This window comes from Neodiprion pinetum, chromosome 5 (genome assembly GCF_021155775.2).
Source record: "Neodiprion pinetum isolate iyNeoPine1 chromosome 5, iyNeoPine1.2, whole genome shotgun sequence".
Classification (NCBI taxonomy): Eukaryota; Metazoa; Arthropoda; class Insecta; order Hymenoptera; family Diprionidae; genus Neodiprion; species Neodiprion pinetum.
The window spans coordinates 7,706,290-7,730,246 of NC_060236.1; the positions used below are offsets into that span (position 1 = coordinate 7,706,290).

Consider the following 23,957-nt stretch of genomic DNA (forward strand, 5'->3'; position numbering starts at 1 on the left):
GTACATTGTTCGAATCGCGCCACTGAGTTGAACAATGACTGATGGACTCTCTTCACCTGAAATCGCTTGACATGGATGGATGAAAGGAAGAGATATGACCACGACATAAATCGGGCAAAGAAACGGTCTGGCTGAAATAAGTTAGAAATGAAAGTATCGTTGAAAAATAAATCTCAAGCAAGAATTGCGTTGTTCGTAAAATTCCAAATACCACTTTCCATACATGAAAAGCTCAGATCGTCCAGATCGGAATTATCCATACGATTACGAGAATCTTGTGAATACTGCCTTGGACTGGCGAAGGTTTGACGATGAAACGCGAGGCGAATGTGACGTGATAGTGTGAACTGTACAGATGCGTGATAAATTATTTACGAAGAGAAAATATAAAGCAATTCATCAGTTTTAACACGTACGTAATACAGCTTTATTCCGTCAACTCGTACCGTTTATAATCACCCATTAATTATTCTCTGAGTTGCTCCCTTGTCGCTTGTCCCTTGTTGGCCTCGTTTCGCATCGCGTTGCGTTGCTCCTCGTTATACGTACGTCGCATGTGTGCCGTTTCCTCGTCACCGGCCCATGATGCAACAGCGGACACATCGTGCGATTGTACAGTGTACACCGAAATACCATTAAATTTTAGGTACGATATACAATGTAATATACATGTATCCGGCTAAACTCTATATAATATAATATGGATGTGTATTTTTATTATACCCTTATTCTATATTCCGATTTTCAAATTATATTACACCGAGTGAATTCCTAACCACCGCATGGTCCGTCATCTGATAAAATTCAACGCGCATGCGTTGCGATCCGAGAGCAACTGTTTGCCAGGTTGACCAACTGTCTCTGACCTCAAAATTTTTTACTCTAGCGAATCGAGCACAACCGCCACCGACAACTGTCAAAATTTTTAAGGTCACACATTTATGACGATTGGTCGCCCTGGCGAACAGCCATTCTGGGAACGCAGCGCGTTCGCGTTAAATTTTAACAGACGACGGATCATGCAGTCGTTTGGAATTCAATCTGCATAATAACGTTAATACAATGTAGTATATCGGTCGGCCGGAAACATTTCATTGTTAATCCTCGAGATTATTGCCAAATGTAGAACGGATTATTTGAATAATGAATATAACGGGAGAAACTGCAGGATCGATTGGGAAAATCTTTCGTAACAATTGCTTTCCGGCCATCCGTTATAACAATCACATTTATTATATTTATTTTAATCTTGTACAATATAATTTATCCTCTCATTCGTTATCCTAGTTCCTTGTATATGTCGAAATATTCAATATTTACAAATTATTACATTACAGTTTGATTATATTATACGGGTTTTTATTTCTTTGTCGGTCTTAAACTTCTTGTACATTTCCTGCAATTTGCAGTTTTAGGTATAAGGTACAGATATTTATCTCCTTAACTGTATAAATACAAGTTTTTTTTTTTGTTTTTTGCTCTCGTCTCTTGTATCGTAAAACTTAATTCGAACAACAATTTAATTTTGATTGATTTCAAACAGAAAACGAGAATACATTATGCGTGATGTAACAATCGATAAATGACGAATTGAAAAGATTTTAAATGAACTTCGTTGTCTGTTCTCGATCATTGAACGCAACGTCAGGTTTGCAATTTAAGTCCCATTTTCTCCCAAATACGTCCGACGCGAATGTTGGAAAAATTGATCGTTTCGTTGATAACGTAATAATAGCAGTACAATAATAATTCGCCAGGATTTTCTGAGATGTCGTGAAAATGACAAATTGCGTGATATATATTATATATATATAAGATTCCCCGTTACTTTTTTTCACTTAAACCCAAGCCTCGCCCGTCGATCATCACGGTCAATTTATCAAAATTATCCGAAAAGGTCGTTGCGTCTGGCTGTTTTCCCGATTGACCCATCGTCGGCCGGAGCGGCGACCCTCTTGAGAGCATGCCTAATATTTTTAACGATTACAGCCCCTGGAAGTGGGCACGTTGCTCCGTGAGTGCGGGAACAGGAAGAAGGAACGGTACAGGAACATCCACTCCGGCGGGGGCATTAATGGGAAGAAATCGTACCTTCGGCCATTATACGCTAAACTGCACTTAGATGTGGATTTATGTATATGGGTCTATTAGCTATACGGAATAGCGTGCGAAGGTTGCCTTCCTCGTGCTTATCTGGCCCCTGGTTAGACCGGCTTAAGCTACCCCACCCTTAAGTCGGGTTAGCACGTGAGGCGAAGCACACCGACGCGCTTTCCGCACACCGATTATACAAACGCTGACGAGCCGACGAGCGGCCCGCTCCGAGTGTCCTTCTAATTTCGAAGGGCTGAGTGCAATGAAATTTCTGAGATAACAGGGCGAAAACACCCCTCCGGAAGGGCGATACGAGATACTCGAAAGATTCCGAGCCAAAGATACGACCGAGAACTTTATCGGTCACTCTCGGTCGAGGGGCTATTCGCTCGAGGAAGTGATAACTTTAACTGTTGGAACAGTCCGATTGCGAGTCTGAGGAACTCAAATTACTTGAATGTCTTTTCGAATCGGGAGGAATTGTTTCAGGTGTGCGAAATCGGTGGAAATCGATTGCGAATCGCTTGAAAGCACGTGACAGCGCTGAAGAAATCGCAAGTAAGCATTGGAAATAATTGAAATTGCTGAGCTGAGGGCTTGAACTGGTTATAAAGTCGAACGGTTTCAACGTATCGTTAACATCGATGTCGAATGTTTTCTATTGATTTCTATCTCGTCATTTGATTTCGTTCATTCGCAATTTACCGAGTTCCATTCCAATGATTTCACAGCGTTCTAAGTGATCTCCAACGATGTGTTGTGACTTCCTGTTATTCCATCCGATTCAGAAATCATTGGAAATCGCCAAGGGTCGTCATTGGAAATTAATGGAAATGAATCAGTGCACAGGGAATCAAATTTAACGAATTGAAATCGCTGATTTGATTTCCAAGTGAATGGTCCCTTGCTTTCAACAGGAGCAGCGTAGCTCTGTCGCGGATTATGCGGGGAGTGGAGAAAAGCTTTATACTTTTCAGATTTTTACGTAGGTATACGGAAGCGTAGGTATACTGGATGCGGAGGGGAATCTGAATCCACGTCTTATTGGGAATCTCCTTTCCTTTTCTTTGTTTCTCTCTTTTCTTATCCTGTTATTTCTTTCTCTGTATCTCCTCTCTTTCTCTCCCGCAGTCGAGTGAACTTTCTAATCACAAAGAGTGGAATTTTTCCACCGCACATTGACGCACGGCGCTGTACAGATCGGCGGTTGGGGTTCCCGCGTATTTTTATTCGTTCACAACAAATTTGAGAAGTTTTGAAAATACGCTTTTCTCAACCCCTGCAAAGCGAAAAAAAAAACAATACAATTTTCTCCCACCGCAGTTGAATAACAAAATTTCAACCGATTCTCCCGTCGTATTACCAAAGATTATCCGGACTTTCTACAGTGTATATGTATACGTATATAATAATCGAAAGGAAAGAAATTCTGCTAAGATTTGTAAAAAGTATCCGCGGATTTGTAGATCTTCCGATTGTTCTACTTGAAATCAACTAACTCGTAGTAACGAATATCATACGGTTTCCACATCGTTCAAAGAACCGTGAACATTTGTTTGGAAATACATTTCGAATGAATCGAGTAAAATTTAATCCAACATAATACGGTTTATTAAATCTCTAACGAAACGAGATATCACAGAGAGCGAAACGCTTCAACGTAAAAAGAAAAGTTGCAGATATTCTGAGGAAAAACGAACGAGTGGTAATTGTAAAGTATGAATAATGATAATAATAATAATAATAATAATAATAATAATGACGATAATATCTTGTCGGTGAAAAATCGTATAGGTTAAAATTTGGCACGGGATAAAGCCCCTCCGTCGTAACTCGGATCACCCCGTGTAGTTGAGGGTATATAATCCAGCCGGATGTACATACGCGTATACAAAGCAGAGGTATAAAGCCGCGGGCCAACCAAGCGACGCGGAGAATTCGACCAACACTCGCAAGGCCCGAGGCATGCATATACATATATATTAACATTTACACCCGGGGGGCGCACCCCTAAGGAGATATATTACTCGCGTCAGGTGGTAGGTAGGCCCGTCTTTGCAGAAGATCTAAGATAGCGTTGCGGAGCCAAGGGTGCCGGTAGCGCGGCCGGAGATAAAGACGGCCGGAAAGAGAGAAGAAAGGGGCGTCGAACGAGGGTGGAGGGTTTATACCGGTGCCCAGGGATATCGAAGGAATAAGGGGTTGAGGGGCGCGGGTTTGGTAAAAAAAACACACGGTCTTATCGAGACTTCCAGGGGCGCCTTATCACTCCCTTAAAAAAACTCACCTCTGCATCTTATACGTACGTTTTCCCGCGAGGTTATACATGTATATGTATGTATTTCGTCATTCGGAATCAGGCTTACATGAATCTCGAGTCGCGGACTGTAATAACGAATTTATTCGCAACGGATAATCGTAGAATTTACCAGAATTACAAACCCTGTGCACAGTGTATTTCTATCGTTGTTCATACTGAGAAAAATTTCATTTGTTACAATAACTGGAAAAATTTAGTAAAACAGGTATCGTTGAAAAACGTGTTCGAATATTGTTGGAATTAGGAATAAACGAGGTACGCTTAACCATTTTGCGCTATCGTCGATCCTTTTTTGGTTATTGCAACGCAAAATCAGTTTCTGAGGTTTACTCTACTTTTTTAGTTAGACAAGGCTTTAACGTCAATTTATCGTTGCACGAGCGTTAAAGTTTAGCAACAGTTGCAAGAAAATACAGCAACAGTGATCGTAATAAGAAAGAATAGTAACGGATACTAGACTTTCCGGTAAGAGCTATAAAACTAATTTTCATTTTCTACCTAGAACTATATTTTTCGATTTTGGTAAAAAATGAAAATAGTCAAGGACTCAGCGGTAACCGGAACTAAAAATTTCTCTCAGTGCACGTCGTTCGACGCGTCGTAGGTACGATTTAGAACGAAGCAACCCCACCACCACCCCCCTTTAACCGCACGTTACGGAGAAGGAACAAAAACACGATTTTTAAGGAGATCCCAGTCGAAATTGATCACATGATAACAACGATAAATATATATATATATGATAGTACAGCGACCGTGATTGAAAAACAACGAAGTAGTCTAAATATTTTAAACAATAACAATTATAATCATGATAATCGCAATAATAATACACGCTGTTGGGTAGAAAATTTTGATATCGATATATTTTTGATTTTTTTATTTCCCGATCGTTAGATTGGAAAAATTCGTCGTAAAAACTGCGCGCTAAAAGGTATTGACAATCAAGAGTTCAAAACATTGACTTTTCGCAGTACGTATAACGACAAATTCGAGATCATTCATTTTCCGAACACAAAATTTGAACCCTCTGAAATTGTTTTTTACACGCGAATCAGGCTAATATTACCAAATTTTCACGACACACCGTAACGTTCGTAGCAAATCATTGACAAATGATTACCAACAGCGTGCACAACGATATAATAATATATATATATATATATATGTGTGTGTGTGTATACGATGTACCGACGCACGTGTAATTTTACAACGGCGATCAGTGAAGGTTTAAAAACGCCAGTAGAGATGCGAGGAATATGACGAAGGGTGGATTTGCGAGTTTGAGCTGCCCGCCGTGCTGCATCGCGGCCGGATATTCACCTGGAAGTAAAAGGTGAATTAATTGCGAGGATGCTAATTAGGATGACGAAGGTGAAAGGATGCCTCGATCATCGTCAGGTTCACCCCGGGGCGAAAGGTGGGCACCGAGGGCACCTTTTCGATGGGGGATCAAGTCCGACGGGCTTGGGCCAATCCAAACAGGGCTAATCCCTCGCCCTATGGATATGTGCCCGATTTAATAAGACCATTGTTCCACGCAAGCGGCGTCCGGCTTAACCCGGGCTTCCAGATGCTCACGTATAAGGCCTCGACCTCTGTCGGAGAGCGATTCGCCTGCGTTCGTATAAGTCAGTATTTGTGTTTGTGCCCGCCTCGTGTAACGTGTTCAACCCCTTTATCCACGTCAATGTAATTGTTGTTACCCGGGTTCCGTTCTGTTCCCGTTTCGGCATTCCGGAAACTCTCCTACACTGCGGGGATTGAGGGTCCGTATGTTCGCCAGAAATTAAACGCAACATTATTTCATCCCGTATCGCGGGTAACGTGTATAGTCGATAACTTGTACCGGATGAGAAACTCCTTGGATTAACAATACCCGTACGTATAATTCAGCTTCTTGCACTGTTCGAACGCGCTTTTGTTACAAGTTATAACTAGGTCTGATTGTCTGGACTAGACGTGTTTATTGGTACAGAACTGCTTCCGTTATTGGGTTTGTTCTGAAAACGAGGCTTGTGACGTTTGTGGTACACGTTTTTTTGAAACAGCTACCTCGACCTCGCCGTTCGGTTAAGTTTTGCAAATTTCCTAACTTACAATTAATTAACTTTGTTTTCACGAGTCAAAGGATCTTTCAACGGAGCACAAGTTAACACCGTGATTACGTATTTCGTTACGAGATTAATTGACGAATAAATTTTACTCTGATTACGTGGTTCTGCATGATTTCTAAGATTACACGTTATTTCTTAATACTGCAAAAAGAGATTTTCTCGACGATTACTGATGCGGAATTTTATTTTAATATTACTGATTTCAGGGTGATTTCGGAGATTACGAAACGATTTCGAATGATATCGACGTCTCAATTGCTTCGGTGAAACACACCTTTTCTCTAATACTTGCTCCGACGTATCGCACTTCGATAGAAAAAATTAGACATTCTTGATAAAAACATTGAAATTCGTTGAAATTCAATGATGAAAACAGAAGATCTTGCCAATAGTTATACGCGTTGTTAATAACAGTTGAAAAATTTAGTGATTAAATTGAACACCATATTCCGTGTACTCTTCAAGAACAGCTGCGAGCAGTTGCTAAAATTCTCTGACATTTCCCAGACGTTCCCATACCGTGAAACAATGTTTCCTGAAATTTCCCGGTTTCCCAGATTTTCCAGACAAGTGGCCACCCCGGTTATTTGGCAACTTGAGAATTAGTTTGAAAGTACGCTTTGCTTTATTCCAGCCTTTATGGCTGACGTCTTACTGAATTTCTGGCAATTCTGAAGTTGCAAAATATAGTAATTTCGTTTGACGCTACGTTAGCTTAACGATACAAACTTCGAGCTTGTAACTTGTTATAATTTTTATTCCCTCTCTTCTTCCGTTTCAAAAACAGCGTGTATCACGGTGTGTGACAAGATCCTAAAACATGTAGTTGATTGGATTTGAATCGTTTGTAAAATTAAAGTATCAAAGAGCGAATTGATAATGTATTCATCAACGCGAATTCAAAAAGAAAAACATGCATGGCTGATTCGGGGACGCTCGGTAATTTTTCTTCGTCGCCTTTTCTACATTTTTCACTATTAATTCTGACACGCTGACACAACAGCTTAGAGTTGTTACCGTTGTGTGTGTGTGTGTGTGTGTGTAAAGTATATCCTCGCGATAAAAAATATGTGTACATCGTTTTTCCCCGCTCCTTTCCGGCCGGAACTTGTGTATACGAATGTCCACAAAGACGGTGTTTTATTTTTTATTCTTATTCTCCTTCTCTGCAACATATACCTACACATTTCCGGACATTTCAATTGCGAATAGGTTTCTCAAAGAGTGACGATAAGAAACCCGCGACGCGAGAGGAAAGAGGATCCGCTTTTCAAGGCTACCGCGAACAAGACGAAGAAACGCATAAAACGGGGTAGGGAATGAAAATAGAGGGTTGTGAAAAAGTAAAGGGTAGAAAAATATACTCGGCGAAGCGAGTCCCACTCTATTCACGTATGATCCCCGTGTTATAAAGTTCCGTAACTGCAGCTGGTTATAAATATGAAAGACAGTATAGCTGCACGGTATAACGTTATTATGGAGAGTATATAAGGTACGGAATTTTTCTTCGATCGTCAATGAAATATACGCGGTCGCGTTCTCGACGAGAATTATGAAAGCGAGTATCATAGATTCAATTTTAATACTCGAATGAACCCGCAGCGTTTGAGCAGAACGTGAAAGTCTAACAAATTGGATAATAAAGAAAAGCACATACTTAACGGAATAACTGGAGCATAAGGACTCGCCTCTTAAACTGCAAGGTTGCAAAACTTGGATACACGTACGTTGCACGTTTTTGAACTAACTGGAAAAATTACGAAATACACTCGCGTTGTCGCGTTAGAATTTCCTAATGCCACCGAGCACGATTCGGTCAACAGGCGAAAACTATGCAAGCGTATTAAACATTTTGCCGAAGAAAAATATTTGCTCACACAAACCATACGGCAACGTGAAATTTAATTTTTTTTTTTTTTTCTCCTTTACTCATCTGTCAACATCAACGTTTTCAAATAAACTGCTCTGCGGCGAAATGTTTCGTCAAATCAAATATCCGAGCCAATTTAAAAAGAAAAATAGTAAAATACATACATCGAGAGCCGATTTCGAATGAGGAATATATTTCTGATAACATGGAATAATTGCACACAGCGTATATTTGCATCGGTGGAAATTGGTATACAAACTATAAAATAATACACGGTTTAGTTTACACGTGGACTATTTAATGCAATGTCAATTACCACGAGATGTAAGGGTCATATTTTTATTATGTGAAATTTCAGTTTTGTTTTGCAGGGTAGAACGAAAAAAATATGTTCAAATTCGTTATTATTCAAACGTCCCGATACGTTAACGTTACCAACTTCAATTTTGTAGAAATAAAAACATCTCACTGTCGTTTCAAAGCAACGATAAAAACGACTGCGATCCCTCCGCGATTGATAAAAAAATCGATCAAATTGTAGTTACTGAAGAATTAAATTAAGCCTTGTAGTCAAGAGGATGTCGGAGTAAAAACTGAATAAATAAAAATTCTGTTTAACACAGCTTTTAATCTTGAGTAAGGAAATCGTACCAAACTTTGGGAAATGATGAAGTTTGCTGTTGAGTCTGGTGTCGACGTTAAAAGACGTTCATACTTTTACAGTTGAAGCGATTTTTTCGCCAACAGTGAGTCGAAGAAAAAAGTGTATAAAAATTGAACCTCCGACGTGAAACAATTCAAAAACCTTTAAAAAATTCCAGCAATTCGTGTAATATATACCAAGAAGCTCTCTTGAAGCTAACTTGTTTAATTTTGATTCACTGACATCCATTCTCGCAGCCTCAAGCAAACTTTTCCTGGCAAAAAAAAATTCCCTAGAATCGATCGGTTGACTAGTGACAGTCAACCCATCGAGAATGATCCACTACGCATCGGTCGCTCTGCCTACCATGCTAGTAACATTTTCCCGAAGTTGGCATACAAACTAGACGAGTTGCAATTGTCGAGCAGAGGCTTTCAAGAGAACCACGACTTCTACGTACGCAATGAGAATAACGACCCTTCTGAAAGTCCAACAATGATCTACGAAGTGTAAAAAACATAAGTAATCCTAAATGATTTCTCACACACTGCCAATGGCTGCCTTGATAATACTAAGCTAACGCAGAATTTAATTTAATATTACTGATTTCATAGTAACACACAATTACCATTGAGCACATGGACGAGAACCGTTTTGGTGTTCGCGTTGCTGGGGTGACACGTGTAGCGACCGCTGTCGGCAGGCTGGGCCCTCTGGACGAGGAGGTAGGACGTGGTGATTTCTCCCTTCTCCGTGATTACGGAAACCCCGCCACGAGGACTGTCGTAATTGATTTCCTGCAAGTCAGAAATTCCGATTAATTCAGAAAGGGTGAAGCTGAAGGAAGAAAGAGAAGGGAAGGGAAGGCGACGTGACGTGGCCCGCAAGATCACACGTCCGATATTATCGGGGCGACGAACAGAAACGAGAAAAACGGCGCAGGCTGCGATCCGAGATTGGCTCGCGAGTTTAATCTCCGCATCGTAGAGTCTGGTCGCCAAGAAAACGAAGCTGCACCAACGTTGACCACCCGATATCTGGCCCCGTGCACACTTGACTGCGTTCAAATTTCCCGCGCGAACTGTTCGCCGCGGCGAGACGCCTGCAGCTTTCTTATCGCGGAAATTGTTCCTTGTGTACCTGGTCCTACCGAGTCGTATTGATCGCGAATTGAACCGGTTTCTTATATTTCAATTTTTCACTTATTTCTGGTTCACAGAGGTGATCGATGATTCTGCGCCGGGTGTGTCCGCGCAGCTCAAAGCACATCATCGCATTAGTCAGCCATCTTTGGACCGATAACGATAATTGGACATCCGTCGATCTAACGTGTTTCCTGACTTGAGCTCGTAAATCAAAGCGTGGCGTATTACAGGAGACTCCATTTGCCGTGGATGATGGCTGCGCGTCAAATTGCCGTTATACTCGAGATTTATCGAAAATTATGACTAAGTATTGACCGATCGATCGATAGAATTTTTAACCGGGCTACGCGGAGTTTTAATGCCGATGTTGAGCAAATGTGAGCATCAAATTATTTACACAACGGTTTAGAAACTGCTGCCGCTCAATTATTTCCTGCGCTAAAAAATTCCAATTTACAATTTGTCAAACCCATTATACGCGGGTACGTGGGAACGATATTTCACATCTATATATCAAAACTCGTTACTATATCTATAATACAATACGAACTACAGGCGAGAACACGGTGCTAAATTGCTGAGAGTAATTTCAACGCCCGTATTCATTCGAGCGTGTTTCTATTATTCAACTACACACGGGATACCGTACGATCTCTGTGAAACAAATTTGTAGACAGTTGAAAAAAAATGCAAGTGTTGGATAACAATTTAATCGCGATTTTTGCACGTTACACGCACAATTTAACAAACAAAAGACTTGCGTGTGAAGAAGAAAACAAAAAAACAATTCGCAGTTGCTCTTTGCCTTGAAACGACACAAATCTTACTTATTATCTCACTGGGTGAAACAGTTTACAGTTTTGAAAATCTTTGCGGATCGTGATATAAGGGAGTGGATGAAACACCACGAGCTGTGAATTCGTGGAGGTATGATCATGGAAGGAAAAAAGGAGTCACTTATTGCATCCCTTGTACCGTTCAAAGGAGGGTCTCTGAACGTCTGAATGGTGATAGAAAATCCCGAGTATGAGGAAGGGGGCAAAGGGTTGCGGGAATCAAATCAAATCAGCACAGCGTTTACAGGGAGCCCGAGTACCTCGTAGTCCTTTGACATCAACGAGTCTTGCGTTTGTTGATCTATCGCCGGACTGCAGAGGCCTTGGCTTAGCCAACCAACATTGTGGCCGCCTAGTAAATTTGAAATTCGAATGCAAACCTTGTGTTCGTGCGTCCAGTAGATAACTGGCGGTGGCTCCGGGCTGTGTCTGACCACACAGGTGAGGTTCATTGTGCTCCCACGGTTTATGTACATTTCCGGGCCTCCGATAATTGTCGTCACCGGCTCTGATCCAATCGATGTTTAATACACAGACCAGACGTAGGGTTAATTAACGGGCTCTCATCCCTTCCTCCCACTCTCTGTGTATCTCACTCGCTCTCCTGATTAAGACTTCCCAATTTTAAGGTGGCCCGCACCATCAAATTTTCTTAAAACCTCATCACCCTTCAACCTCGTCACGCCTACTGACATGAAAATTATCAGGTCTCCGAATAATGGATTCAGCTGAAACTTCTGCAGGTGTTTTTTTCGCCCAAAATATGAAGATTCTGATGTATAGTTACATCTAATGGTCATTCCTTCACCGAATTTAATTTTAGTACACTATTTCTTCGGATTATAATGGATCCATTCACGTGATTGGATCCATGTACAAGATCCTATCATTCAAACTTCATCAGAGCAGGACAACTAAAATGAAAAATACGCCAGATGTATCTTTTGTTATTGAATTTCACTAATAAAACTGGCAATACAACCAACCGTTATCAGAATGGAGAGAGGTTTATTAGATGGAACTATACGTCACAGGCACCATGATCCAGAGTCCTGAAAATCTCAATGTAAGACAGCATACTAAACATATCGTTTCCCAGAGTGCGAAAATTCCCGAAATTCTCACATTTTAAAAACGTAGAAAATTCGGTGATTCTGAATTCCTAAGGTAACAACCTGCGGCAAACTATATCTGTACGCATTCCTGGTAGTGATTTATTCCAAAGTCAAACTTGCTATTCAGGCAACGTGTTTATAGAGGCGGTTTAGCAAACAACCTACACGGCGCATATATAGCCTGTACGTAACGTCAGCGAACTTCTACAAATAGCTGGAGGAGAGAGGCGGACCCTCAGATTTCCGTTCGCAGTGCTAACTGTCCCGATATTCTCGGATATAGTCGAATCGATGAAGCGAGCTTATACTCGTGCAATTCAGAACTAAGTATATAAAGTTGAAAGGCGCCTCAGCAGCATACGGCTGCATCTTCGGAAAAGTTAACTCTCGAATATATACCTATAATGCAGTGCGAAGAAGAGGGGAAATTATACACTATACATACATATATTGAGATTTCTTTCGACAAAATATCTGAACTCGAAGAAAAAAAATGCAATTCAAGTTTACTAATTCCAGGAGCTGTACCTACAGCCGGCAACTGTCGATAACTGCCGGTAACTGCCGGTAACTGCATGCGATAATCGCTGATTATACGTTGCAGGATGAATTTTGAGCGAATTCTTTTGGAAGAAAGAGGAACAGAAACGGTTTTTATAGAACAAATCCCAATACGGAATGTCCGCGTTCGGATTCATCGGATTTATTTCCGATTGTAAAAAGTTCATTCTCCCAATCAGCCACGGCGAATGTCCGCGTGTGCGTGTCTGTGTTTGCTGGGACCGAAATTAAATTGCAAGCGTTACAAAGCGATATATGTACGTTCGACTGTGAAATCCAGCTCCGCGAGGTGAAACGAGAGAAAGAGATGCGCTGCTGGAGTATTCGCGGGAAAAAGACAGAGTGTGAAACCCAATGGGCGAGGAGAAAACTGTATGGATATTGTCCCGTTCCAATCTAGGTACCTTTATCGACTCAGCGAGTCGACGTTTATTACTTATTTCATTTGGTCAATAAAATTACATTTATAAGCTCCGCCCGTGCTTCTGCTCGCTCTCTCTCTCTCTCTCTCTCTACTCTGGCTGCATGGTATAACACAAGCGCGTGGAGAACAAAAGGGACGGGTCAGTTCGTTTCATCTGGTTTGTTTCTCGCATTAAAACGGGCAGTTCCTCACCTCGAAACTGAGCATCACTGATCGTGACAATTTACCGAACACGTATGGATGACAGAAAGTTATCGGCGATGGGAAACAGGGGAAGTTTTATCGGATCACCCGCCTTGATGCTCGACCTACACTCACTCCTCCTCTCGGGCGGGCATCGAGTGTGTGTACGTAAGGGACTGTAGTGTGGTCTGTTCTCGGATACTGACAATACCTCTTTCAATACCTCTCAAACTCGGTCAGGTCTCTCGGCATTCCCGGCTAGCCTTGTTCTGAAGTTCATCTCGCTTTTCAAAATGTTACAATATAAGAGAAGGAGTGTCGACTTGTCTCCGAGGGAGTGACTCGAACTCTCTTATGGTCGAAGAAATACTTGTGTAGGATATTAAAACTCTCTGGACGAATAATATGAAGAAAGGGACTTTGTGCGAGGAAGAAAAGGAGTTTATACGTCGCATGATCTGCAATAAATGGAAGAGGAATAGACGGTCTCAACTGTCTTAACGTTAATGTATCGCTTTCGCGTTATTTGCTCATGCTAACGCACACAAAACTATCGTACATCAGCAGTATCAGCAACAACAATAGGAGTAGAAGGGGACCGTCTATTTGTACAAAGTTTTCTCCGATGAGCTGCTCAAAGTTTGCCTGGTACTAAAATTGCGAACAAAGTATACGAGAAGCGTACTTTCTATGGGTATAAGGTATATAACCGAAGAAGGAAGGTGGATGGTTCGTAGTAGTCGTACGTATACTGCAGCCTCGGTATAGATTCTAGCAAAGTAGAACGAATTGGCAGAATATATAACCCCTGGGATATCTCCTACGCTTTCTGGCTGAGCGTTGGTGTCGACCTTATACATACACACACGGAACGAGAAAACGAAGACGTGCAATACCAACGATTCTTAAACTTTCTCGATTACATTACGGCCGAGGTGTATTGAATAATTTCAAATCCGTTGTAAAGTTCAGGTATAACAGGTATGTGTATATATATACATATATATACACACACACATATCGACAGGTATATATCAAGTACACCAAACGACAAGCGCCCAAACTTTTCTCGCGATTTCTCTCTTTCTCTGTGTTTTTCTCTCTTTCTCACCACCTCAATAACCGGTAATTTTTACCTCGAAGTTTCAACAACGGAACGTCGTACATTGGCCAAAAATATATTCCAGTCTCAATGTGATTAAAAATTTTCGCTCAAGTAGACAGCTCTCCAGCGTTTTAATTTTATTTGATCGTGAAAGTAAAAGGCGGTCTTTTTCCTTATAAAATAATTTCTTTTCCTCGAGCGCATGTCTTATACCCTAACGAACGACTTGGTACCACGAGCGACGTAGAAGCTGAAAATTAAGAGGAAAAAAAGCGACTGCTGTTTTACTTCACGCGTTCAACAGCGGTCGGTTCCGTCAGTCGTTCCGTCAGCTGTCCCAAAGGAAAGCGGTCATTTGCAGAAGAGGAAAAACGCAAGTTAACAGAGTGTGAATGTCTATTTCTTGCAGATCTTTCGCTCCTGCAGGCTAGGCCAAATTTACAGTATCTCAAACTCGCAAGGGGTTCGCAATCCTTAAAACTAAATTTCACACCCATTTTCCCTCCCCTAAAACCCCGGACGTCACGCTGAGCGGAAATTTCATACACAAGCCTCTGAGAAACCCACGCAGGTATTTTGGGCGGAGTTGAAATAGGACGGCAATCACGATTCAACGATGCATTATTAAAGTCAGGGTGAAAAAGTCAAGATGTCCGTGAAAATCAAAAAGTTAAGCCGAAGTGGAAAAGATTAAACACCCGATTGTTCAATTTCCATCATTGCGTCAGATACCTCGCACAATTGCTCCGCTTTTTATACCAGTATCGTACAACTTGTTCGATTTTAATACATCAGGGCTCGCTTCATTTCCAATTGACTACATGGAGACGGTTTTTGATAAATCAACACAAGTTTGTTACTTATAATTTGTAATAAAAAAAAAAATTACCCTCGATAAATTACTTATCAAGCAAGATTAGTCATGGTTCGTTAAAATGGAACGTTTTAGCACCAAAAAAACATAAGCCAATAATTAAATTGAACTGTAATTATCACGATTAGCGCTTTTTTGGTTGAAATTTATTGAAATTCAAGATTTTTTCTCTGTTACAAAGATACAGCTTTTAGTGAGTTTCATGTGATTCGCTTCTGCATTCACAGCTTTTTAACATTGTTTTAAGATCGTGCTCAACTTGAAGAATCAACGAATCCGTGTTATACATACTGATTTATGCGTGTACGAAGGGATTAACTCGACCACGGAATTCATATTGAGAAATTCGTCGTCACCGTATGAAATTCCACGGAACAATTTCAGTACCGTGATTCATTCCGATCATTTCTTGTAGATCCGTCTTCACTTCACGACTACGTCACAAGACTCTTAATTACTCAAATTAGCAGCGTAGTAGCGATTCAGCGTTTAATTTAACGCGAGTTTAGCTTTCGGGAGAATAAATTAGTAAACTCCGAGCTACCAGAAACGTCTCAGCAACTTGCAAGCAAGAACACCACCAATCCCCTCAGGCCCAAAACAACGCTTAAATTCCCCATTGACTATGTAAAGACGTAGACTGGATTACGATGAAAACGTTGTGTTCTCTATCCGCAATAAGTTGCCAAATTATCCGTAACACCTCGCGTTTCAGCGATTCGATTACCCTGATATTTCTTATAACTAGATTTACCGAGACGGTAGAACAACGCGACTAGCCGAAAGAATATTTCCTGCTGTTAAACATTTCCTAATCCCCAAAAATTGTCACTGAAAACAGCAGCTTTCCAATTCGTTTCAAACTCGCGCGTCCCGCACCGTGAATCTATTTAGCGCACGCACGCGCGCTATTTTTCCTCTCATCATTGCGCACGCGATAAAAGACGAGATAGCATAATTTTTTTTTACGGCAAGCGTAATACAGGCGCCCTCATTACTTCCGTCAGCGACTATAAAGAGTAACGTATTCCGAAGGAGTTTAACACACCGTATTCCCCTATCCGACCGTATACTTCGGTGGAAGTTAGACAAATGCCAAGGAAAATTGGAGGGCATTCCATGCCGAGTAGCCACTCATACACATGTCGTCGTTCGCTACAGCCGAGGTCTATTTCCAGGGAACAGAGAGAGGAAGAGAGAGAGAGAGAGAGACAGAGAGACACCAGCCAAATGGCAGACGTCATTTTCTCTCCCCACTGAGAATAATTTTATTTCTTACAGTAACTAGAAAAATTGAGTGAAACAGGTATCGTTAAAGAAACCGTTTGAATATTGTTGGGATTACGAAAATACGAGGGACGAGGAAAGTTGCAAGAAAATATAGCAAGAGTGATCGTAATGAGAAAGAATAGCAACGGATACCAGACTTTCCGGTAACAGCTATAAAACTAATTTTCATTTTTTACCCAGAACTATATTTTTCGATCGTGGTAAAAAATGAAAATACTTAAGGACTGAGCGGTAACCGAAACTAAAAGTTTCTCTCATTGTCAGTGGCCATTCCTTGGCGTACGGACCCTCGGCGTATCGTTAGTCAGGAGAGCGACGAGACGGAGGATGAGACGAGATCGATTACATCCGACAAAACGAACCGACGACTGATAGGTGCATCGAGTGACCGATCGGCGGTGTCGTCGACACCTGACACTCGTAAGTCCCAGAATCCCGACGCTGCGGGAACTTGACTTGTAGCGTCCAGTCCTCCGTTTGGGGAAAATGTGTCGCCTGGAACCTTCCGTCAGCCGTGTAGGTATCCTGGCCGACTGTCAGGAGGTGAATATCCCGGTGACGGACCCACGACACCTGTGTATTCGATGCCGAAACCAAGTTCAATATTGTATTAGTGTATTCCTCGTGCACCAGCGGTCCGAGTTCGTCGTCGTGGTCGTCGTAGTCTGTCGGGACTCAGAGGATGAAGGAAGGATCAGGAGGAAGAGTAACTCCGTTGAAATTTCCGCCGGGATAACATTGATTTTCAACGACATTACCGTGTTTTCACAGCGTTAACAAATCCTTGGTGAAAAGACGGCTTTCTTATCATCCCTCGTTCTGTCCGTTACATATATTAGGAATATGGGGGTGGAGAAAAGGAGACGCCTTTTTTCCTTACCCACCAAACCCGATTCTCTCTCTAAATATGTAGGTACAATGAATTATTTATGGTATAGAATAAGATTGGCGGATCTCTCGGTTAACGCGGTATCAGAGCGAAGCCGAGGGTAGTAAATATTCTTACTTTATCTGACGGTGTTGTAAGGAAATATATACATACATATGTATATATATATATATACATATACATATATATATATACAAGCGACGTGAAAAATGTAACGCCGACGGGATATTAGATCATCCGACGTCGAGTCGTCGTCTCCTTTTTCGCATCCTCAACGAACCTCTCAGGTCTCTTAATTAATTCCCCCCAGGCAACGAGAGGCGAAATACTCAAGACTGCACGAATGTGCGCCGGCAGTCTCTGGACTCTTGAGAATATCGCGTTATCCACTTACTTTTCTAAGGTGCAGCTGTGGGTACGTACAAGAGTCCCGGAACCGCGTCGCAACATTCCACCGAATTCTATATCGGGCTGGAACTCGCCTACCGCCGAAAGCAATTAAAGAAGGGTTAATTAAACAATTAAAACTCAGGACGAAAGTTTCACCGGGCGGTTTACATCCGCACGATATCAACCTGTGGTCATCCAATCTAGGTAGTGATGGATCGTTTTTTTATTTTTTTTCTCAGATTCTCAGGTTCGATTTTTTATTTTTTTATCACCCCCCCTCTTGCACCCTGTTGTCATCGAAGTTTTCGACTGCAGATTATATATAAGAGAAAAACCGCGTTACGCCGCGCACAATGCAGAGCGTCAAAATCACGAACCGTCGCCTTCGGACTTGATATTTGACGGGATTCGTAACGACGCCGCGACGGTTGAAAAAAGTTTTACAAAGAATGAAAAATAAGAAAAAAAAAAAAAGAAAACAGAAAAAAACGAACCGTTCGTCCTCCCAAACTTTCTCTACTCTTTCTATAAGATATTAAAAGTGTTACACGCGTGGCGTAGTTGTGTGAGAGAGAGAGAGAGTGAAAAATGAAAAAAAAAAAAAAACCAAAAAAGGAAATAAGAAAAAAAAATAAGACACGGTGAAAAAGAAGAAGAACAAGAAGAAGAAGAAGAAAATTTCGCCGGAGACTTGGGAGCTATAAAAATGTATACATACGCGACGGGAAGCTCGAGCAGCGATATTTCATAGAAGGAGTTCCAAAGGCGACGCGATCATGAACGAAGTGTGATCCGAGAGCATGCGATTAACATAATACGATACGTATCGAAAAGTTGCCTCTTATGTACAGTAAAGTTACACGGATAAACGAGGGCTCGTAAAATTTTATTTCGTAAAGTATCTCTTCCACCCCTTGTAGGTGGCAGACCTCCTCGAGAAGGTGAGCGATAGAAACACATAATAATAATAAAAAAACAATAACGAAAATAAAGGAGAAGGGAGAAAGAAAATTTCGCTTCGAATACCTGCATTTGCCAAGCTCTCATACGTGTATTACCAAAAATCCGTGGCGCAAGCTCGAGCGCGAGCTTTTCCGTTTTCTTATTTTTTTTTTTTTTTTTTTCATCCTTACACGATCGAGAAAAGTAGTCGAAACCGTTTAGACCACGTCTCGAGTACAAAGGATCTACTCGCGGCTATGCTAGGATTAAACTTGACAATTTATATTACCGCGGGGTTGAAAACCGCCCCTTATATTACACCGCGTAGGTGGGTACTGCCAAATTACACGCGGTTGACAACTGAATTAGCGACGTTATATAACAACCGCCACCGTATACTCCATCGGTGAATTCTCGCGGTCCGGTACCGACATCCCTCCTCCCCTCCCCCCCTCCCTCCCTCTCTTTCTCTCTCTCTCTCTTTTCCACCCTCTATATCTTTATCTCTCTCTCCCCCTCTCTGCCTACCGACAAATTCCCAATCCATTGTTAGCCGACATACGCGGAGTGCGCTTTATACCTATACATACCAACGTCCGGTGCAGTTGTCGCACGATATTCGGTTTTACCCGCTTCCAAAACACCGTATATAGCTCACCGTGTGTTTCCACATAGGTGAAATATACGGGGCTTTTCAAGTGCCTCGAGTGTATCTGACACCCCGTGTAACGCCGTTTTTAAACGCGTCCACTTTGATTTTCTAACGCAGCGCGACAACGAGCTGATGCGAAGAAATTCTTTTTTGTAATTTTTTTTTTTTTATACATCAAATAGCCAATCTCGATACGGAATTGCAGAACACTCTGCGACTTCTTTGCGAGGGTGCCGAATAATGGCCGGACAGAAAGAGGGCAAGATTTTTTACCTGGAATTGTACCGGGAGAGCGTGCGATGTCGGACAGTTTCTTTTTTTCTTTATCTTTTATTTTTTTTTTTTTTTTCTTCATGTTTCCTCTCACCTCTTCATCACACCGGTCAACGCGAATTTCGAGTTTAGATTCTATGCGTGAAACCTTGACTTCTTCCCACCTTTGACTATGATAAAAGGAAAAAATAATTTTATCAGATAAGGTTTGCTTTTTATTTCACCTGCTGCTTATATTATACACCGTCGCAACGAAAAACTTCGATACTTGTTTATGAACGTAAAAAAAGATGAAAGCAAACTTTGCAAGTACCTAATAGATGAATATTTTGATTATCATTCGATGTATAGTACCGAAATTTATTTATTTATTTAAATATTGACTCGACAAAAAAAAAGATATATATATATATGATTTATTTATTTATTTATTTATTTTTTTCTTTCGTTATTTTATTTCTTACGACCCGTGTTATCAACGAGACGAATATACATATACTTTCTGTCAACTTTGCGGGAAATGGAAAGGAAACAGCGGTGTGAGTCTCATTGGTCTCGTTGTTGGCGTGTCAAGAGAATCCACTACTTGTTAAGTTTGCAAATTGGATAAAATGTAGATTCAGCCGCACCTTGTGTTGCGTATGCCGGTAAATAGTTTTGGGAGAAACTCGGTTTTTTTTTTCTCTTTGTTCGACACAATGAGAAAATAAGTCAGAACTGATTCAACGGCATGATCATTATTACAAGTTAAATTTTCGTTCATCGATTCTGAGTTGAGAGGGTGGTCCGATATGTGCGATGCTTTATACGCGAAGCCGCTACCTCGTATAGTAATAATAATAATGACGATGACGATAATAACAACAACAACAACAATAATAATAATAATAATAATAATAATAATAATAATAATAATAGTAATGGTAATAAAAATATGAAAGGAGAAAATTTCTCAGAGATTTTTCTACCTTCAAAGACAAGTTTCGATTTCCGTCGGAAAAAAATTGTACACGAGGGAAAAACGGCTCTTGGCAAAGGGAGGACGAAACATTGTTGAAAAAATTTGATTATTGATACAATTTTCTAATTTCGCAACGGGTGCGGAGGCTCCTTTTTTTATTTTTTTTTTTTCTACTTTTAAACGACGAGGAATCGCACCAGACGATCGAAGCAATATCACAAAAAATATATCTCAATCAAATCTTAAACAGCCCAGTATAATCGACTCGATTGCCAAAATGTCAAACCGATTTGTTTCATTGACGTAACTGAACACCGAGATTTCTCCAAAGATTCATTCTGTCGATCGTTGTATTCCCCTCGGAGATAAGAAGAAGGAGAAAAAAGAAAGGGAAAAAAAAAAGAAAAAACCGTCCAACTTCGTCAAAGTTCATATTTCCTCCCTCGGATTATTGTTATACCTACCGTGCGATTGCCCAAATTTTTAACGCGACAATGTAGGACCGCGGTTTGTCCGACTAGTGCGGTTACGTTGTGCGATGCCAAGACATCGAAGTAAGGACCGCGATCCAGGGGTACAAAGTCGTCCTCGCGATCATCGTCGTCTCCGGTACACCAGGCCGGACCTTTTAACCCATATATATATGAAATTCAACTGTCTGATTAACGATTTGATAAATTATTACGCATTGTGTTACACGTAATAAAAAATCAAATATGTACGAGCTGGTATATCTGAGAAATTGATTATTATTTTATTTTTTTACTCGGGTTGTTTCAGAACAACGATACTTTAATTTCAAATACACAAAGTGAACTGCTTCTTCCATTCATCCCTAATGCAGAACAACTCGAAGCGTAAACCGTTTGAAACGAATATAAAATAATTTACGTTTAAAAACGATTGACAACTTACCGGCAAATATAAGTGAAAAAATGATCAACGAGCCTCTCATTTTCACTTTGAATTCGTTGAATAAAACTATGCGTGTACTTTGTAGTTTAGGATAAAGTAAGAAGGAAGGAAAATTGTTTAAAAAAAAAAATGATGTCGTTGAATATATATATATATATATATAAATATATATATTCAACGAGCGAGCTTTTTTAGCTCTTCGACTTTCGAAATCTCTTTTTTATATTTATTAACTATGGATTGGCCCCAGGGCCAATCCAATCGCCGGTACAATCCTCATTTCACTTTAGCGCACCCGGGCGATGCTTTTAAAACTGCACCCTCGAAGCACTGTTGGGGAAAAAAAAAAAAAAAATCAATTCGTCTCACTTTAAAAGCATTGGCGCGACACTTTGTCGAATCTTCTTATACATATACGGTACTGGTAATCCGATCTTCTTTTTTATCCCCGAATCCATTAATTGTATTATATCGTAAAGTTAAATGAATCCTTGAGATAAAAATTTTTCCACTATTACACTTTACGATGAATTCTAAGACGACGCTGCGGGGAGCGCCGTCTCGTTCGTTATTACGCGCAGTCTTTCGTCAAGGTAAAAAAAACTGTTTGTTCGTTAGAGAGAACACCATCAAAAACTGAGAGAACGAAGAAAAAAAAAAACAAAGAAACTGAAAGAAATTTTTATGATTTAACAGTCTGGAAAGAGTATACCAGGCGTTCTTGACTCGATATTTTAACGACGTTGAAAACAGCACACGATGCAATCGTGTCCCACGCACTAATTTCACAATACAGTTTAAACAACACTTATCAATTTAAATATAATACCTCAGTCGAGAGAGCCGAATGCGTTTGCACTCGTATTGCGATTATCCTGTAGGTTAAACCTTTTTCTTTTGAAAAATAAAAAAAAATAAAAATAAAAAAAAAACCGACGATAACCGACGTATCCTGGGTAATCGACACTGAAAGTTTACTTCACTTTACGCTAATTATCAGCGCCCCTGTGCGCCCACACTCACTGTTTTGTTCCGCCCGTCAACGAAAGGTTACTTTAAAGTTTATGAGTAAAAACTTAATTATCAAACACTCGTTTAATCACGTCAACGTCATTTCGATGCATTAAACACCGAGCGTCATCTCTCCGCGAATCCAATTTAACCGTCGTATCGTTAGCGAAAAAAGTTTCCCCCTTTCGTCCACAATCAACGAACGTTTAACGCACGCTCGGGGTCAACGCATAACTTCGTATCACGTATCAGTGCGTTAAAAGTTAACCATCACAATTAAAATAATCCCGAGGTCTCTCCACGGTGATCATGACGATGACGAATCAGTCACAGAGTCGATAGGAAACCTGCGTCGTTACCTATTTCCACCCCGGCTACGTATAATCACTCGACGAATCGCCGGAACGTCCGTCCGTTTTTAATCCCGATAAAAATATTATACGTAATGCGATCGAGGATCGAGACGCATCCGGCCGACGGATGATCACAGACTTTGCCGCGAAGGAGGCTGAGTCAAGACTGGTACCACAACCGAGGTCCACCCCCGGCGGCGGCGCGCAGACGCGACACAGCCACCCCTTGCACACCGAGTTTCAACTATACAAGTATAATACGTTATACATACGTGCAGGATACGTCGGCGAGGGAAGGACCAAAGTCTGCGAATGTGTGTCGCGGCATAGACCGAGGTTGTCACATCGACGTCCCCTTTATCTTACGGGGTACCGGAGGACACCCCGTACGTGCACTACGAAGCTGAGAGAAAATCCAACATCCAGCTCGGTATCGCGTTACAGAGTTGCCCTTAGCTCGCCCCGAGAATCCTGACACCCCGAGGGGAACACCCCGAGGGTAGGATAACACCGGGGGGGGAGGGGGGGGGGAAGATATTTTAAAAATCAGGGAAACGGCCGGAGGAGAAAAACGAACCACCGACGGATCCAACAATAAGTAACCGCAAAGCTCTCTCGGCACTCGATTGCCGTGCGATTCGCTGCGCTTGGTGCCGAATTCTACTGGTTTTACTTATTTATCGGGTATCGGGTATGAGGCAGAAATTTTTTTACATTTCGTAACGTAATTTACGGATTGAACGGAAATAGCAGCGGTACAAACTTTCCGGACTATGTTCAAATTGCGGAGTGATGCGGTGTTAATTCTCTTCGTCGTTCTTACATCGTCCTTTTCAATGGTTTACTTTCTTTCAGGCATATAATACGACGACTATACGTATTGACGGTGAAACCGAATCAACGAATTTCATTCGCGCGTTCGCACGATCAGTGCTTGCACTTTTTAGTTTTTATCTCGTCATGTTCCGAGCATTTCTTTAATGTTTAATACATT

At 41.1% G+C, this 23,957-nt stretch overlaps 1 protein-coding gene across 2 annotated transcripts; it reads right to left on the bottom strand.

Moving 5' to 3' along the window:
• Window positions 1-399: 399 nt before the first annotated feature.
• Window positions 400-23,104, bottom strand: LOC124219240 (zwei Ig domain protein zig-8). 2 transcript variants are annotated; one of them, XM_069136253.1, is made up of 7 exons: window positions 22,537-23,104; window positions 21,600-22,089; window positions 21,149-21,309; window positions 16,940-17,150; window positions 11,406-11,533; window positions 9,673-9,841; window positions 400-5,737 (listed from the first exon to the last, which is right to left on the bottom strand). In XM_069136253.1, exons 2-7 carry the CDS (start codon window positions 21,637-21,639, stop codon window positions 5,634-5,636), a joined length of 813 nt encoding a protein of 270 aa, XP_068992354.1. In that variant the 5' UTR covers window positions 21,640-22,089; window positions 22,537-23,104; the 3' UTR covers window positions 400-5,633. The 2 variants fall into 2 exon arrangements, with proteins under 2 accessions (XP_068992354.1, XP_046482501.1); XM_046626545.2 differs by lacking the exon at window positions 22,537-23,104 and adding an exon at window positions 22,429-22,516 and having other exon boundaries at window positions 21,600-21,929.
• Between the last annotated feature and the right edge of the window lie 853 nt (window positions 23,105-23,957).

Bases quoted from the DNA above. Each gene is read 5' to 3' on its own strand.
- LOC124219240 (XM_069136253.1), bottom strand. From the start codon at position 21,639: ATGAGAGGCTCGTTGATCATTTTTTCACTTATATTTGCCG. The intron at 21,310-21,599 runs GTAAGTTGTCAA...ATGGGTTAAAAG, and splicing joins TTTTTCACTTATATTTGCCG to GTCCGGCCTGGTGTACCGGA. The intron at 11,534-16,939 runs GTTCGTTTTGTC...CGATTGGATCAG, and splicing joins GATGCACCTATCAGTCGTCG to AGCCGGTGACGACAATTATC.